Source organism: Amia ocellicauda, chromosome 11 (genome assembly GCF_036373705.1).
Source record: "Amia ocellicauda isolate fAmiCal2 chromosome 11, fAmiCal2.hap1, whole genome shotgun sequence".
In the NCBI taxonomy this organism is placed as follows: Eukaryota; Metazoa; Chordata; class Actinopteri; order Amiiformes; family Amiidae; genus Amia; species Amia ocellicauda.
In genome coordinates, this window is record NC_089860.1 from 8556530 (window position 1) to 8573747 (window position 17218).

At 43.6% G+C, this 17218-nt stretch overlaps 1 protein-coding gene across 5 annotated transcripts in view; it reads right to left on the reverse strand.

Annotated features, from left to right (window-relative positions):
• Positions 1 to 275: 275 nt before the first annotated feature.
• The window catches only part of flt4 (fms related receptor tyrosine kinase 4), a 68049-nt gene continuing 51106 nt past the window's right edge, over positions 276 to 17218 (reverse strand). For 3 of the 5 annotated variants that reach the window (XM_066716539.1, XM_066716538.1, XM_066716542.1), the window contains 23 exons: positions 16998 to 17115; positions 16691 to 16866; positions 16397 to 16562; positions 14287 to 14428; positions 12933 to 13041; positions 11936 to 12295; positions 11027 to 11173; positions 8516 to 8647; positions 6600 to 6706; positions 6364 to 6499; positions 5483 to 5587; positions 4986 to 5099; positions 4329 to 4417; positions 4054 to 4204; positions 3746 to 3840; positions 3380 to 3502; positions 3061 to 3172; positions 2781 to 2880; positions 2569 to 2674; positions 2152 to 2285; positions 1832 to 1964; positions 1447 to 1532; positions 276 to 781 (listed from right to left, as the gene is read on the reverse strand). In XM_066716539.1, the coding sequence (XP_066572636.1) occupies positions 574 to 781; positions 1447 to 1532; positions 1832 to 1964; positions 2152 to 2285; positions 2569 to 2674; positions 2781 to 2880; positions 3061 to 3172; positions 3380 to 3502; positions 3746 to 3840; positions 4054 to 4204; positions 4329 to 4417; positions 4986 to 5099; positions 5483 to 5587; positions 6364 to 6499; positions 6600 to 6706; positions 8516 to 8647; positions 11027 to 11173; positions 11936 to 12295; positions 12933 to 13041; positions 14287 to 14428; positions 16397 to 16562; positions 16691 to 16866; positions 16998 to 17115 (3149 nt within the window). In that variant the 3' untranslated portion in view covers positions 276 to 573. The remainder of the gene's footprint in view (positions 782 to 1446; positions 1533 to 1831; positions 1965 to 2151; positions 2286 to 2568; positions 2675 to 2780; positions 2881 to 3060; positions 3173 to 3379; positions 3503 to 3745; positions 3841 to 4053; positions 4205 to 4328; positions 4418 to 4985; positions 5100 to 5482; positions 5588 to 6363; positions 6500 to 6599; positions 6707 to 8515; positions 8648 to 11026; positions 11174 to 11935; positions 12296 to 12932; positions 13042 to 14286; positions 14429 to 16396; positions 16563 to 16690; positions 16867 to 16997; positions 17116 to 17218) is intronic. The other 2 variants (XM_066716540.1, XM_066716541.1) reach the window with 2 other exon arrangements.

Below are 17218 nucleotides of genomic sequence, written 5' to 3' on the forward strand. Positions count from 1 at the left end.
AATTCACATCAGTTTTTTTTTTTTTTCTCATCAAACTGTAGACAGGAGTTGGTTCATGTGAATCCCATTGAAACTGGGTCTGGTTCGATATGAACGGTTGCATAAAGACACACATAGCAAACATATTTGTTACCTGTACTCCATGGCAAGAGAGTCATCCCAGCATTTTCCTTCTTTCTGATTATAGATGCATACAAGTGCAGTGTTTTACAATCATTTATAAAATGTAAGTACAAAAAAAAACACTGATATATTAAGAAACAGATATATATCGCTTTTATTCTTTTTTCTTTTTTTTTTTTTTTTTTTTAAGTTTTGTACAAATATGAAACAAAAAAGGCTTACTCTGGGTTAGTTAACTTTAAAATGAATGATAAAATGCAAGAGATGTTTGGTTGAGATGATAACTACACCACCCAGTGGCTGGAAAGCAGATTTGTTTGTACAGAGAGCTCAGTTCAGTGCTGCAAGACCGTGGTGGCAGGGGACAGAAGGCAGTGGATTGATTATGGTGGCCTGTGCTTCAGCCCGCATGTCCTCCCCCTCTCTCTCTCTCTCTCTCTCTCTCTCTCTTCAGAAGCTGGAGGAGGCGATACAGCCGGCCTCTGAGTCCCCTTCGCTGTGCGTAGAGAAGAAGTCTCCCATGGTTTCCTCAGACAGCTGGCCGTATTCGTTGTTGTAGAAGGTCTGTCCAGACAGCTGGCTCAGGAACGGCGGTCGATGCCGGTAGGGCTGCCCTGTGGGGCCCGAGGGCCCTTCTGTGCTCCTGCCGGCTTGCTGGCTGTAAGAGGACAGAATGAGAAATGGAGAGATGCCCCTTAAAGCAGAGGTGAACCCTAGAATTCAAATGCCAATTTCAGAGCATTATAATATTGCAATTTAGAAAACAATTTACCAATTTGTGTTATTCTATTTGTAGACTACCTTTTCTTCTCCCATTTGTGAGTGGTGCGCCATGGTTAATTACTTCAGTGATCTCGAGCAGCAGAGGCACTTAAAGCACTGCTTGACCCACAACGTAAGGGAAATGCAAGTTGGATTGAAGTCCTCAAACAGTTTAATTACTTTAGTGCAGCATTAGGGATCTCGGTTATTTGATTACAACATGGACATAATCTGGAATAATTGGACATAACTGTGATCCGAGTGACTGTTAACCAATTAAGCCTTTGCTGTAGATTCACTTTTCCAGCATCTTCATAATTAAACTTCATAATTAAGCTGAATTTCCATACAGATGTTTCTCGTTCCATAGTACCACGGAGGGAAAAAACAGCTGCAGTATCTCAAAGTTAATGGTCTTATTAATTGTTTCCCCACTTTGATTCTGGTATTTGACTCTTTTGCACTTTCACATAGTGTGAAGTAAGGGCACTATAAATGGTCTAATTTTCTCCTACTCGGTGGAAGCACCTTATTGGGCTTCATTGCTGTGTGCAGTCGTACCTGAGAGCCAGGGCTCCTCTGTGTATGTGCTCTATCCTCTCGAACTCTTCTGATGCCAGAACCATGCCACTGTCTGTCTGGTTGTCCTGTACAGAAAGAGAGCGACACGGCCTTATAATCTCCATCACGCTGTACACACACGGGGATGGAGGTTAAGGTCAGTAGGTACGCTGGCAACCTCTAACACCTTCCCAGAACACAATTGGAAAATCAGGAATATCCACTTGGTGGTGATGCTGACTGAGGAAGGGCAGAGTGAAATACTAAATAAGTAAATAAATACTTTATAAAATACTTGACAGGCAGAGGAGAAGCTGTAATGAACTCATAACTTGGTAGAAGCGTGGGAGATGGGAAGAGGTTGGAAGGGAAGTCCGATACTCACAGGATGTGCCTTGTGGGAAGTGTGCTCCAGTGGGTACTCTTCAAAGGTCTTGACCCGTGTGTGGCAGACCTTTGGGATCCCAGCAATCATACATCCGGCGAAGGGCACACAGTTGTAGTATCTGCGGAGAGAGCTGGACAAAGTCACTCGGCTTCCCACCTGCCTACAGTAAAACTGAGCATGTTTCAGCGTGATTTGGATTTTGCTGTTACATAATACATTGGTCTAAAAAGGCTTGCGTAGGTCTAAAAAAATGTTATTCCACCACTGTTTGCTCGCAGTTTCATTGTTTCTCTTCAGTTCCTTCAATCAAGGCCTACCTGTTGGGCAGGACATTGCAGGGCAGTCTCAACTCACAGACCTCCTCCTGGGATGAGGGCCGGGAGGAGGCCTGAGAGAAGCCGTCGTCCTCTGAGCTCTGAGATGTGTTGAGAGGGTTGTAGTCCTTGCCATCCTGCCAGGAAAGAGAGAATCAAGGACAGTTGTTTCTCTGTGACATGGAGTGTGGGCTTTTTCTAGGCCAGGACTGGTGGGGTTTGTTTTCCATTCCGGCCAAGCCTGTAGCTATTCATTGGAAAGAACGACTTGGTCAATTAGGGGATCAATTTACCCCTTTAAAAAACAAAACAAAACAAAAAACAAGTACTAGACCAGTCTCTCTGCTACCCCCATCCTTTCCTCCCAACTCTCTCCCCTCTTCCCGCTGTCCCTCTCAAGGTCCCCAGCCCATCTCTCACCGGAAGTCCATTGTCCTGAAGCAGGTCTGCCAAGATCTCCACCAGTGCAGGGAAGGTGGGCCTCTCCCGGGGCTCGCCCTGCCAGCAGGCCAGCATGATCCGGTATCTGAGGGCAGAGAGAGAGCTGCTCTATAGCCAAGCCAAGGAAGCTCCGAGAAGAAGCCTCACTCCGTAGTGGATGAGGTCACTTCTTCAAAATGGTTCCCACTTACATTTCTGGAGAGGCATTCTCTGGCGCGCGCATCCGAGTGCCATCCTTCAGCCTCTGACAGAAGTCCTCATCGATCTGAACTCCAGGGTAGGGGGAGGCGCCTGTGGTGGAGAGTGGCGAGAGAGAGCGAAACAAAACATCAGGAATACATAACTCGGCTTCATCTTGATCTCGGCATTCAAAAGCCCAATATCCATCTTTCTGCCCTCTTCTGCTCTCCGTTCTCCAGCACACTTCCTCCCGTGCCACATTCCTTCCTCCGCAGCAGGCCCCCCTCTTACCCAGTGAAAAGATCTCCCACAGCAGGACGCCGAAGGACCACACGTCGCTCTGGGTGGTGTACAGTTTGTCGAAGATGCTCTCTGGAGCCATCCACTTCAGGGGCAGGCGGGCCTGTGCACAAACCACAACTAAGGATCAATATTAATAAGCATAATCAAACTACAGAAATAAACTTTTATTGGGACAGCTCTTTACTTATAAAAAGCACAGAACATTTTTCTTTGATGAAACATTCCCTTATCACTACAATCAGTGTACTTCATATTTTGATCCAGTATTAAATCCAAATAATAAGGAATAGTCTAAGCACTCCATTACATTTCCTTTGCGGACGTAGTCGGGGTCCTTGTAGATGTCCCGGGCCAGGCCAAAGTCACAGATCTTCACCACATTGCTCTCGGACAGGAGGATGTTGCGGGCGGCCAGGTCTCTGTGGATACACTGCAAAGGGAGAACAGGTAAGGGCCTGGCGGTCACCATGTCTGCAATAAGACCTGGGCCTAAGCCTTAGGATGTGTAAATGAGCATCACATCTATTGTTGTTCTTTGTCTAATGCAAGTAATCCCTCATTAGGATACAACTGTATTATTAAATTCACGTATCCTCTTACCTTGATGTGCATTTATTTAGCCATTCATTCATTCCACCCACTGGCTGGAGCGGAGTGGCAGCAGGGGCCTTACCTTACGAGAAGCCAAGAACTCCATCCCTCGCGCCACCTGGAAGCTGTAGCAGATGAGATCTTCCACCGTCAGTGGTGTCTTCCAGAGGTCATCCACTGTGAGGGGGGAGGAGGAGGAGGAGGAGGAGGAGGGATGTGGGTCAGGCTTATGGCACATGGCTAAGTATTTCAAAGCTTAAAGATCAATCACTAAAACAGCCAAGTCCTAATTTCCTCCTTAACATCTTGTTTCTCCAGTTCTGTGTGCGGTGTAGCGAGCTGTTGGAATAGAGCGGCTCGCCAATGCTACGCCAGAAATTGCCCGCTCACCTTTCTGCAGGCTGGGTTTGGTGTTCTGATTCTGATGGCCAATGGACGTCGCTAGATTAATATTCTCGGCAGGCTCTGGCCCCCTCGGTTGGTCCACCTGCACAGCCTCGATCATCCTGCGCACCTGACTGCGAGTCTTGGGGGACCGATCCTGACAAAGAAAACACGAGCAGAGTTATTAGAAAGCTGGGGGAATTAGGTGCTAACTGTGACTAACTGCGTATGTCTCTGTATCCACTGAGAACTGGCATCAGAACGTAAGAAGTCACCCTCACCCTGTAAGGCAGAAAAGACTCTCTCTTTGCTCGCAGGTAGTTGGACAGGTTCCCGTACTTGCAGTACTCCACTATTACCATCAGAGGGCCTTGGAGAAAAGTGCAGAAGAGGTTTATAAGAGCAAAACAATAGAAGCCTCACACAAATCACACTTATAAACTGTTCTGTCTGTGCAGTGATTATGCATATGTAAATGTATTTTTAAGACTGCCTATAGGGAGTTGAGATGTTTTTTGTTCTTATTTGGTCTTAAGAGTTTGTTCTTTCTTAGTAAATTTAGTATGGTGGTTGGATTTATGTTATTAAAGGGCAAACAGGACAATAGCTTTACACCAAGTGTCTGCAACCTTGGTCTTTCCCATCCTCAGTCCTGTAAGCTTCCCAGTAAATAGTCAGTGAACTAACTTGTGCCCATTCCTCAAATTAGAGGACAGGTCAGAGTTGGAATGAAGGCCAGCAGACAATATGCGTCTCCAGGATAAAAGCTGCAGATCTCTGGCTTAAAATCGGGATTGACTGGATGAGATTTCTCCAATATTGAGAGTTTAGTTTGTTTCAGTTGTCTGCTTTGTGCTCTTTTCTACAGTGACTGGTATGGGCAGGTCTGGTCAGTGGTCTGTGTGTGTGTTTGTCTCAGTGCTGCTGTGTGTATTCACCGTTGGGTTTGGTACAGGCACCCAGCAAGTTGACCACGTTGAGATGGTTGCCAATGTGGATGAGGATCTTCAGCTCCGACATCAGGGCTTTGTGCTCGCTGGCTGTGGCTCCCTCTGCAACACCAGCAGACACAGTTAGGTTCCCCGTCTCTCTCAAAACTAAGGTGCAACTTCTCTCCCAGTGTCTCTCTAGTGTTCCTATTTAAATACATACCTTTACCTAAAATAGTTGCATGTTTGCGGTTACATAGAAGATTTGATTGTGTTTTTATACAAGCTAGTTTTATGTGGGAAGCATAGCAAAAAACACACCTAACGCTGGAATCTGAAAACATACAGGAACTTGCAGACCTTGTTCAAGACAGCTTTAAACTTTGTAGACTTTCTCAATGAAAAGCATTGTTTAGAGAAACTGAATTTCCTGTGAAAAAAATGCAAATAAACAGTAACTATGAAGAAAACTGGATACTGAATGCATATCTGTGTTAAAATCTCACCTTTCAGCATCTTGACTGCCACAGTGTTCAGGCTGTTGGTCTTGTCGAGCCCAAAGGCCGAGGCCTCCACTACTTTTCCAAAAGCTCCGTGACCCAAGACCTTCCCTGTATTTAAACAGCCAGAGAGACACTGAATATGCAGAGTTTGGCTGAGAAAACCCAGGGCCATCCTTTTTGTACACAGTACAGTCACAGAATATCTTTTTGATGGTGATGTCATATACCAAGCCCCAACACATTCAAATACCACCAGAGTAGTAGAATCGTCCAGATTTCCCACAACTGGCTCTGGGCCCTCTGATATAAACAGCATGTGTCTGCAACAGGCCTTACTCAAGGACAAGCTATCAGTTGCTGCTGTATTTTTGTCTGCTCTGTTTACACAATGTCTCTGTGCCATAGCAGTTGTTTTTAATATTACATATGGAATGCTTCTTGGAAAGTCACAACATGTTTGCTGTTTATTTTACAAAAGATAGAACAGAGATACTGCCAACTAAATATCCTGCTGCGGCTCATATGGTTGAGAAGGTTGACTGCCGAGGTCATTCGTTGTGTTTGTAGTGTCTGATGCACTCTTAGCTGTCCATCGCAGCTCCTACTCGTTCAAGGAATGGGGATTTAGGGTTGAGTTTTGAAGACATTGAATCCCTTTGGTACCGATGGACTGCCAGTGCCAGGGATTCCAGTTGTGAAGGGGTTTATTTTACAACACTTCAGGAGGTCCTTGCTAAAGTCTTTGAAATGTTTCTGGTTTCCTCCAGCAGTGCGGTTGGCCACGCAGATCTTGCCATAGAGGATTTGACGGGGGAGGCGGTGGTCTGGAGTATTGTAATTCAAAGATCTGACACACACACACACACATATACAGAGGGCCTCACCAAGCCGCAGTCTGTCCCGGGGAAACTCCCACTGGCTGGAGTCGTAGGGCAGGTACTCGCACTGCTCCTCCAGGGGCACCTCTCCGGGGTCCATGATGATGGATAGGTAGCTAGTCTTTATATCTGCAGGGTTGGCCTGTAGAGAGAAGGGATGTGCTTAGCAGAGTTGGGAGGGAGTCAGTAGAGGCTACTGTCTCTGGAGCACAGAGGGATGGAGGGGAGGAAGGTACAGTCACCCGCTTCACGTTGCAGAAGATGAGGATGAGGAGAATCCAGAAGAAGATGGCGATGACACCAGTTCCGATGAGAATCACTATCTCCACGTTGGTCCGGTCGTCCAAGCCTGCACGGGAACAGGAGTCACAGAGCCGGGTTAGGGGGAGTCTCTGTGTACTGATACCAGTGTACCAGTACTCTAATATCTAAATTCAACTTTGTAAACCGAGTATAAACGATATGATTTATTTTAAAAACTTTTGCCTGTTGTGTTGTTTAAATAATGCAAAATACTGTAGTGCATAACCCAGAGCTGAATTTCAGTCGAAACGGCATTACTGAATCCAATAACGATGTCATGTAACAATTAATATTGGATTTTGAATAATGACACACAATTAATAACTGGGTCTTCTATAATACTGAATATACTGGTAATAAAATATTCTGCGCCAAAACCAGTAACATTGCAGTGAACTGTGTTTTGATCATACAGACTACCCCTTGAAGCAGAATTTGCACCAAAATAAATAAATTATAATAAATCCATAGCAGTACATCCAGCACTTCACTAGAGGGAGCAGAAGGACACATTTCTGTAAGATAGTTGATTACAACTGTCTGTTTCACAGTTCCATTGGGCCGGCAGCTTGGCAAGAACATATAGAAGCCAGGAGACGTCCCTGCATATCTCGGAAGAGGTATATACAACGCCCCTAACAAAGAAGCTAATGTATCTGCAGCTAAAACCCACACTAATGATGTAATCTGTACTGTTAGTTCAATTATACAAATATTCAGTCCCACCTGACAGAGAATGAATGGAATGAAATAACACAGGGTAACCCCTACATCCTAATTAAGGGTCATATATAAATCTTACCTAAATCTCAAGATACATTTAATCTCCACCACTTTCCAGCATACGGAAAACATTACAGAAAATGATTGTACAGAGAACACTATTAACAATCCAGTATTAATGTACATCAGGGTGTACCTTAGTATTGCACCAGAATGGCAGGGCCTTTATCCCAAAATGCATACAAACGGTCTTCATTAGGACAACACCAATAAGATTAACTTTTATTGAACCAAACTTACCGTCACAGAAATTAGAAGAATGTCCACAAATTTCCCCATTTCTTTTTTGAATCATTAAGTGGGGTGAGAAGATCAATTATTTATTCTAGTAATCATGTTTTGGTGGTTCTACTTCAAAAAACACCAACTGTTTAGACTGGTACAAATAGGCCGTAGCTGTAATGTAGACTGAAGCCAGCCGAAGGGTGAAACTTTGGTTTAAAACATTTCACACATTTACCAATGTAAATAATTTGATATCCTTACACAATCTTTGCATTTTTTAGAGTTATTTGAAAGTAATCTATCCTGTATACAGCCCTGGAAATAAGGACAAAACCTATAGTAATGACTTTCCTCTACCACATTAAGAGAGTTTGAGGGGCATATCAAAACAACTTCCAAATTAATTTGTTACGGTGGTTTGACTTCTGCCTAAACTAGGGCCTGTACTGAATCAAAACTTCAACTCAGCTTCCAACTATAATCTACAGGCCTAGTACTTGAAGACCTGAAGTTTTTTGTTTTTGACACAATTTGAAACAACTTTCTTCACTCCAAGAAGCTTGCCATCATGTGACCAGGGATGAGTATGTATTACAGTATTTGAGGAGGAGTTGTCAGTTTTTCCCACAATGCTTCTTTGTGTCTGTGCTTCAGAATGTTTCGCGTTGTGTTTGAGTTCTAACTGTTGTGTCCGATATACGTCTCTGCTGCAAGGGTGCTCACCTTACTATTGCAGGGCACCGTATGTACGTCAATATGAATGTGTGTGCGTCTGTGCATGCGTGTCGGCTCTCTCAGGTGTGAGTGCGTCGTCTGCCTGCGTGCTCCATTTGCTCGTGTCTCTTACCCACGACGGCGACGGTCGCTGACGTGCTGACGCAGCCCTTCCGGTTGCAGGCTGTGCAAGTGTAGAGGCCGGCGTCCTCCTCGCGGACTCGCTGGATACTCAGCGTCTGGTTAGAGTCCTGCAGCACGATCCCTGTGCACATCCAGACAGCAGTCAATCAAATTCTCCTCCTCCTTCTCCACCTCCACACACAGACCAGCCACCCACTCCTGGCACCAGCTCCCTACACGCAGCTCCACTACTCTAGCCAAGCGCTACTGGCTACGGCAAATGGTGTTGTCGTTTAATTGGTGTGCGTTCAGTCTCTGTGACATTTTAAGTGTGTATCTTATGCGAATGCTGCTCTGTGTGGATCAGGTACAAAGTGCTGCTCTGTTGAAAAAGTCTTGGACTACTAACTTCTGTGTATTTCTTAATCTTTCTGTTGTGGCAATTCTGTAATTTGTGTAGAAAAAGGGTATTCCAAAATTTAGGTTGACCAGCTAAATGAAACTAGAAACCTCTTCATCTGTATGGTCTCCTCACCTCGCATCCACATCCTGCTCATAAAATTCATCCTCCCCCTTTTCCAAATTACTGTCATCACTGTCTAATATACTGAACAATTTGCCCACTTGGTCTCAGAAACTGTAAGATCTTCAAAACATTCCTTGTTTGACCAATACAAAATAACTTAAAAAAAAAAAAAGCTTGCACAGCTTTTTATTGGTTAATATTAACAAACCTCTCTGCTATTGGTTAAGGCAGTTTGTTGCTATGTAAAACAGTCCAATAAAACCTTTTGTAGGGTTAATGTGTGGGTGGAATATATGGCGGATAATTGGCCATCCAGTCGATTATCTAACCTGGTAGTACTCTAAGGGTTAAGACCAAAGCAACCAAACCAAATTAATAATAGAATGATCATTTAAGATATCATTAAAAGTAAAATTCATATAATTTATTTTTAGTCCGGTAATTTTATCTTTTTTTTTTCTTTGTTTTTCTATATTTCACTCAATCTGAATTTCTACCACCAATAACTGGTATGGAACTGACTGAAGAGGTAAACTGAACTAAAACAAGCTGCAGGCAGGCAGGCCTACAACACACGGATCTGATGGAACCTATTGGATTGTTGGAGGAAGAGAATTAAGATGTTTATAAAACCAAAGATGATAAGGACCTGTTCTTTGGGGTACATTTCTGAAGTGGCATGGGTTAGTAATGCAAATATTATTTGTTACCCATCAATACAAAGCTGTTTATAAGGTACTGGAATAGCTTAGTAAATGTGGCCCTCAATAACATAGCTATCTAATATGTAGTGTCTATTCTGTTATTATTATTATTATTATTTTTTTTTTTAAGGTATTGGAAAGTCATCACTATTTTTTGTCATCAAATTCCTTTCTTCAGCCAAGCAAGCTTCAGTATAAAATTAATGACCCTGAAATAATGTCTTCACTGTCTTACACAAGTAATCTCATTCTGGCTTTAAAGGGACTATTTTAAATGCAAAGATTATGTTTGTTTTAAGATTTAAAATAAGTTAAAATAGAGACCCATCAGTTCTAACAGTTTATACCCTAGAGGTGTAAAAGACACCTCAGACTGGCCTTCTTCTTTTAAAATGTTTCAGTTTTCCCACATGGATGAATTTTCTTCTTATGAGCTCTGCTAAAAAGGACCCGAGCTGCTGGAGCCCAGTGTTGGCTTTCCAAGAGAAACATGCGCAGGTGACCTCCCTAGCCTTTAATACTTTTGTCTCTCCAAAACCTTTTCATTCACAATCTCTGGACGTGACGGGACAGGAATCATGCGCAGGCCTGAGGAAAGACCGGTGGCGCACTCTGACCTTGAGCGTTACTAGCTTCGTTTCATGCTCTTGGCTCGTTTCTCCCCATTTCGCACACGTTCTTCCTGTTTACACCACTATCAGGAGCCACGGAAATCGAAAAAAAACAAAAAAAAAAACAACCTTCAGCACCAAAACGTTTCTTGGTTTGGAAAATGTGCAGGTTCTTCTAAATTAAACAGCAGCACTTTTCTCAAACAGTTAGCACACTGCGATAGGAATCACACGGTAATAGATATATAAGTGTATGGATTTGTTTTTTTATATATATATATATACACATACTAAAAAGGTTTTGTCCTGTTGGAACATGGTGATCTGGAAAGCTTCTGGGAGATGAGAAATGAAGCTTTTCATCTGAAGCATAAGAACATACAAAAATATTACAAACGAAAAGAGGGCATTTGGCCCATCTTGTTCATTTGCTTTTTAGTTTGCTAATCAGTCCCAGACATTCATCCAGACATGTCTTGAAAGAACCCAGAGCATCAGACTTGACTACAAAGCTGGATAGTTTGTTCCAGACCCCACTTCTCTCTGTGTCCGGAAGCGCCTCCTAATGATTCCCATAAACGGAGCATGTTTTGCACAATTGTTCCAGACACCTGTTGATATACCAATCGGCGGAGAGCCCCATTGACTGCAGCAAGCGAAAGAAAGCTCAAGCAATTCACCTGATATGTGGTGCAGCGGTTTGTCGTCCTTAAACCAGGAGACCTGCGGAGTCGGCGTGCCCTCGACGTCACACTTCATGAACAGCGACTCGCTGACGTTCACCGTCTGGTTGGTGGGGTTGTGTCTGTAGTGGGGCGCCTCCTGGGCTGAGGGTTGGGGGAGAGAGAGGAGGATGAGGGAGATGTGGTTTGTACCTGAAAACTGTGTGAATAACCAGCTTTCTTTTTACCTATTACTTAAATCAGTCTGCTTTTAAAAGGTGCCTTTTGAGTGAAAGCAGTTCATAGTGTTTGTGTTGAATCAAACTTTTCATCTTTCTTTCATCTACAGAAAAAAGTCTCAAGCAATTGTTTAAATCAGGGGTTTCCAGTCCCGGACTTGGAGGAACCCCTAACCTGCTTTTTTTTGTTCCAACCAAGATTAAGTGAACCTTAATTGAAGTAACAATTGCTTAGATTTGACTTTTTAAATCGTGTAATACAAGAGTTGGTTCTTTAATAAGTTATTTATTAAATTATATACTTAACTTAAAACCCCTACTGTTTAAAATAATGAAAGGCTCTGATTTAGGACATTTTTAATTAAGGGTTCAATTAAGTTAACTGTGTAGCAATTTGGAAAAATGTAATACTTTCTTTAAACCAAAATATATATATTACTGAATTCTTCCTTTTTGCCAGCAGGTTTCGTGTTCAGCCTAGCTGGGAAAGGGATCTAACCCCCTGCTGACTGAGATAATGAAATGATAAGAGACAATGTTGGGCAGGCTGCCACAACTCCCCTCAATGTGCCTGAATTAAGAAGCCAGGCATTGTTGTTGTTGTTGTTTGTCTTTTAAAATTTCATGGGGAACGAGTGCAACCTAGAACAGTCACAGGGCCCCGGCCCCCAGAGCAGAGCGCCCTCACCTTTGACGGGGATATACTGGCGGTGGCAGTGCTTCTCTCCGCTCCTGCGGTTCTGCACCTCGCACACGTAGTCGCCCTCGTGCTGCAGCTGGATGTTGGGGATCTGCAACTCCAGGACCCAGTTGTTGTTGGCTGCGTTGAAAGAGAGGTCCCCGTCCAGGCGGTCAGCGTACAGGTGGAGGCTCTTGCAGTCGAGGACCAGGGATTTGCCATTGTCATCCTGCAGCGCCCGCGGGTCCAGGCGGTACCACTGCAGATGCTCGTAGGTGTAGTTGTCCGCCTTGCACCTGAGACTCACCAGCTCCTGCTCCAGAGGCTCCTCTGTGGGTAGGACCTCAATCCCAAAGCCTTCTGGGATAGCTGGGGGACACAGACACCGGTGACTCAACAGCCACAATAACTCCCCTTCACAATCCAGTTGTCTTTCAGCTGAAAAGGCTGAGAACATATTGACGGAGCTGGCAGGCTGAGTTTGTCTAAAATAAATGCAGGGTATTTTCACAGGATTGGTTCAGAAGTTGGGCCCATTGGGGGAAATTTAGTTCATGTTTATACCCCCTCTACATTTGCAGTCAACACTTCAGAAAGTCTGCAGGATGTGTTTATGGTAGTCCCTTGTGGGTCCACCTTGCCAAAATGTAAATTTGAAACAGAAACAGATGAGTATCTGTAAAACATAGAATCTCTACTTAGCTCTTGCTTCAGTATAATAATAATAATATTATTATTATTATTATTATTATTATTATTATTAATACATACATACATGAACTATTAATGTTATACAAAAAAGGAGGCATAACTGAGATGTTTCTCCATTTGTACATTTATTTCCACTAGTAAAAAAGGGAGAACTAGTAAATAAAGACCTGAGGGATTTTAAGCTGCCTATTCAACACCAAAGCAGGGAATTTGTTATCTTTTATTTACTTTTATTAATAAACACAGGCTGGGAGGACAGTGAAACGATTAGCCTTTGGCTTCTGACGACACTTACTGGTCACATAGAAGTAGATAAGTCTCTCATCTCCCCCCACTTTGTTGAACGCTGAGCACTTGTACATCACAGACACATTGGCACTCTGAATGACCATCTTGCTCACTGTCTGTTGGAGATATTATAACACTGTCAGCATCCTCAGGGCTCAAACTGTTTATTTAAAAACAAACTCAGCATTTAGATGATTGCTTTTTTAATTAAATGTTTGTCATTGTCACATTCTCAGCCGTCACAGTGTGTTAACCTCCGGAATTGTAATAAAAGGGCCTCACAGACATGATTGTCAAAAAGGAAAGAAAAAAAATATATATTCATATTTTGGCAAATCAGCAACAGGTAAATGTATGGTTTTGTGGTGTAATTTTAAACTGTAAATCATACTGTGATTTAAATATGCTCAATAAGCACAATTTAGAAAGAGTGATGGTTTCTAGACCAATCTAACCACAGCACTGTTTTCAATATCCTGCTCAAATTAATCATATTGCCTGCATTTGATAACTCCCTACAAATACATAAATCACTACCAGTCATGTGCATTAGATGAGGGATTTGAAGTTGGATTAGATCTCAGACTTCTGCCCCCTTTATGAGGCTTCCAGACTGAAAGCCAACCAACCCCCCTTTTCCCCCACCCGCCTCCATCACAGGAAATGACCTCAGAGGTGTGTCTGAAAACAGGAAGTGAGTACTCTCACCCAGTGTGTTTACTCCCACTCGCTCCAGGAAGTGTTCAGAGGAAGACGGTTTTAAATATTTCTCATGTGGAAACGACGGCAAGCTTGGCCTGGCGGTCATTCCCGATTGATAAATGTGGCCAGGGTTACGACTGCAGGGCCCTGACACCAAAACACACCTCAGCCTCATGTGTCGGTCAGACTTCCCTGTCTATCGGTCCATCTGAGTCTCCGAAACATTGACAGATTCACCAGCACCAGATGTGCTTCGTAGAGGACAAAAAGCCGTACCGAGTGCTTTGAAATAACTGGCCTCATTCTAAATCCCATTCATAGTGGGGGAAGGTCAATGACAGACTACAAAACTGCAGCAAACATGTTGGGATGGAAAAAACTGTTCCATTGCAATGGTTGTTCTAAAGGAACAGGCTTTAGTTGTAAAACTTACAATGTGTTCCCGATTGTAGATCTGTCTATCTAATAAAAGCAAAAATAGGAAACAGGATTCTCTTGACCACAAGCCTCTTTATTCTAACTGGTCACCACATTCTCCTAAAAAATGCACTAGAAGTAAGAGTGCAATGGAAAACTGGACCCTACTCTCTCTGAAAGTTCAGTAAAACAAGTGCTGTGGTTCAGAGCTGTAACACAGAGCTGTCACACACAAGACACACCTTATTTTTCCCGTCCACCATCTCGGGCCTGGTGTCAAAAAACTCGATTGTGTTCACTGCATTGTCCAAATCCACATCCAGCCAGTTCTGACAGTCAGGCATCCTGTCCCTCTGCCTCCTCTCCATTGCTCCCCTGCGACCACTGAAACAACACCCCCCCACACACATCAAAATTAATTTATTCTGTGTTCATAAAGTTATAATTAACAATTATATTTATTACAATTATTTGTAAATTTCTGAGCTTCATAGTGACATTACTGACATATACAAGTTGTAAAAAGAATGTATTAGTACTTTTCCAAAGATTTCACAGGAACTTATTTTTTGGATTGGGGGATTCTCAGAGATTGAAAAGGTTTCATCCTCAGGGATGGCCCACTTCCATTGTCCATTTCTTTGGTTGTTCTTGCCAGGATATGTGGGATCATCACTCCCAAACAAGGAAGCTCCTTTAGTTGGCACTGCCTTCCTGTGTTTGACTGGAGGTAACTGAGGATATATAAGCTACTGGCTCATCCTGCATTTAATGCAATAAAATAAAAATCACAAATATAGTTGTTTCTAATACCAATACGAGCGTGTGCCTTCTACTGGGCTAGTGGAGGACATTTGGACAGAATATGTAGAACACTTTCTTAATTTGATTTCTAAGTGTTTTATAGATATCTGTACCGCATGATGAGAGATGTATGATTCAAATGGAATTAACTTCTCCAATTTGATGTCACATCACAGACAGCATTGCAACTTCGCATTATGTCTTACCTTCTTCATGAACTACAGTGAAGGTTGTATCACACTGTTATTAAGGAGGAAAATGGAAGGTTCTCCAAAATACAGTGATGCATTTCCCTACGTGTAAAATAAGGCGTCATTTTTATTTCCATACTTAACATGCTGACTTTCCTGTTATAGTGAAAGTCAGACATCTATCTATCAATGCAAGGGATGCACAAGATGATTTGTCTTGTTTGAAGGAGAACATATTCAACGGCGTTCTAGATAACACGTTTTCACCAGAGGGTGGGTGAGTCCCCATCTGTGACTGCAAAGTCCTGTGAGGGTTGGAAGCACTTAAAAATAACTACTCTGTTGAGTAGGCTGGAAGGAAACCCACCGAGCTTGTGTGTGAGAGAGACAACCTCGGTCGAGTGAGCAGGAAGCAGGCCGGGCCGGCAGTCCTGTGTGGTGACAGTGTTGACAGCCCAGGCTATTTTCCTCCTCAGGCCAAAGGATGCCACCATACTCCTCCCCCCCAAGAACCCATCCCCCTTCCCAGAACTTCCTGTTGTTTGGACAGAGCAGGGCCATTGCGCATCTCTCCAACACAGAGCCATAGTCTGACTCACCCACTATAAATACCCCCCGTCTTTGGCTACTTTACCCCTCACCCTTACGGAAGGGCCGGTGCTGAAGAAAAGTTCAGCCTCGAATTGAAAATAAAAGAGAGAGAGAGAGAGAGAGAGAGAAAAGAAAAGACAAGACAGGAGACATACCATTGCAAACTCTGTATACACAATGCAGGAGGCAGGATGCCAGAACGGACAAGGAATATCTATTTTGAACTCTGTGTGAACCAAGTGGCCTTAATTTAACATTTTACAGACAAGGCCAAGACTAGTCTACCCTGCTGAAGCCTCCAAAAGCAAATTTATTCTATGGAGATGAGGAGTCCTGATCTACTCCAGTGAAACATGCGTCTTTGAACTCAGACAGACAGATGCCCATTGTTGGAGAGAGTGTCTATAAAGTTTCATATCCACAGTTGGACTGAAGGCTGCAATGTTGCATTTCTAGACATCTTGACAATTGACCACCCCACTGCAAACGTCTCAACCAACCAACTCTCAACCATGACAAAAAACAAACCAACTTCACATCTTGTTATTACAAGCTAGAAGTGTAATTCATCATTGCTCAAAGATATTTTAAACCAAACAAACTGCAAGTGTGTTTTTGTATGGGCCACCCTGCTCTGAACTCAATATTTTTATTTCCCCAGTGATTGCCCGTCTGTACTGTCTCTTGCTGATTAATGGGGCTCCTCGGCCCGCAACCTAAACTGAATTGAGGAGGTGCGCAGTGCAGAATCGACGCGGCTCCTTACAGGCTGTGGGTGCTGTTGAGACTGCAGGGAGCCCAGGGCCTCCACTGCCAGGTGATGGTGCTGGGGGCCGGGACCCCGTAGGCCGTGCAGGTGAGGGTCTGGCGGCTCCCGCGGGGGTAGATGTTGGTGGGGGAAGCCACCTCCTTCTCGTGAATCCGAGGGGGAACTGGAGGGATATGAGGACACACAAAACTCAGCATGAGGCTGTGAAAAACTGCTCTTAATAATAAGCTCCTAATAACTCCTCAAAGCCTAGGTTGCTGGGTGGGTTGCTCAGGCAGGCTGGGTGCTTACCATTGACAACCAGCTGGAGACTGAGCCTCTTTTCCAGCTGGGCGGCACCGTTTTTCAGGACAATGGTGTAGTTGCCGGCGTCTTGTTGGGAAACCTCCCGGATCTCCAGGCTGTGGTGCTGGTATCGCATCCTGTTGAACTCTGGGCTCTTGTTTATGAGCTTCCCATCCTTATACCTGCAACATACACCTGTTAGCTCCTGCTGCCCAAATCCAGAGCTTAAGTTAAAATGAAAAACCAACACAAACTCCTGCTGCCTCTTGACAATGAGAGGTAGTCATTCTGAGGAAAAATAAATCATTCTTACCATAGTGTTTCAGGCAAGGGGTATGCAGACACCTTGACCAGGAGCTTGAGAACCTTCTGCCCAGCTGTTGCTTCCACCACTGAGTCGCCCTTGTAGTCAACACTGATAAATGCCTTTTCTGAAACACAGTGATACAAGCAAGTAAAGCAATACCACACCTCACTTCACAGTCCTTCACAAAATACTCAATTGAATTACATATGGAAAACCCTAGATAAAGA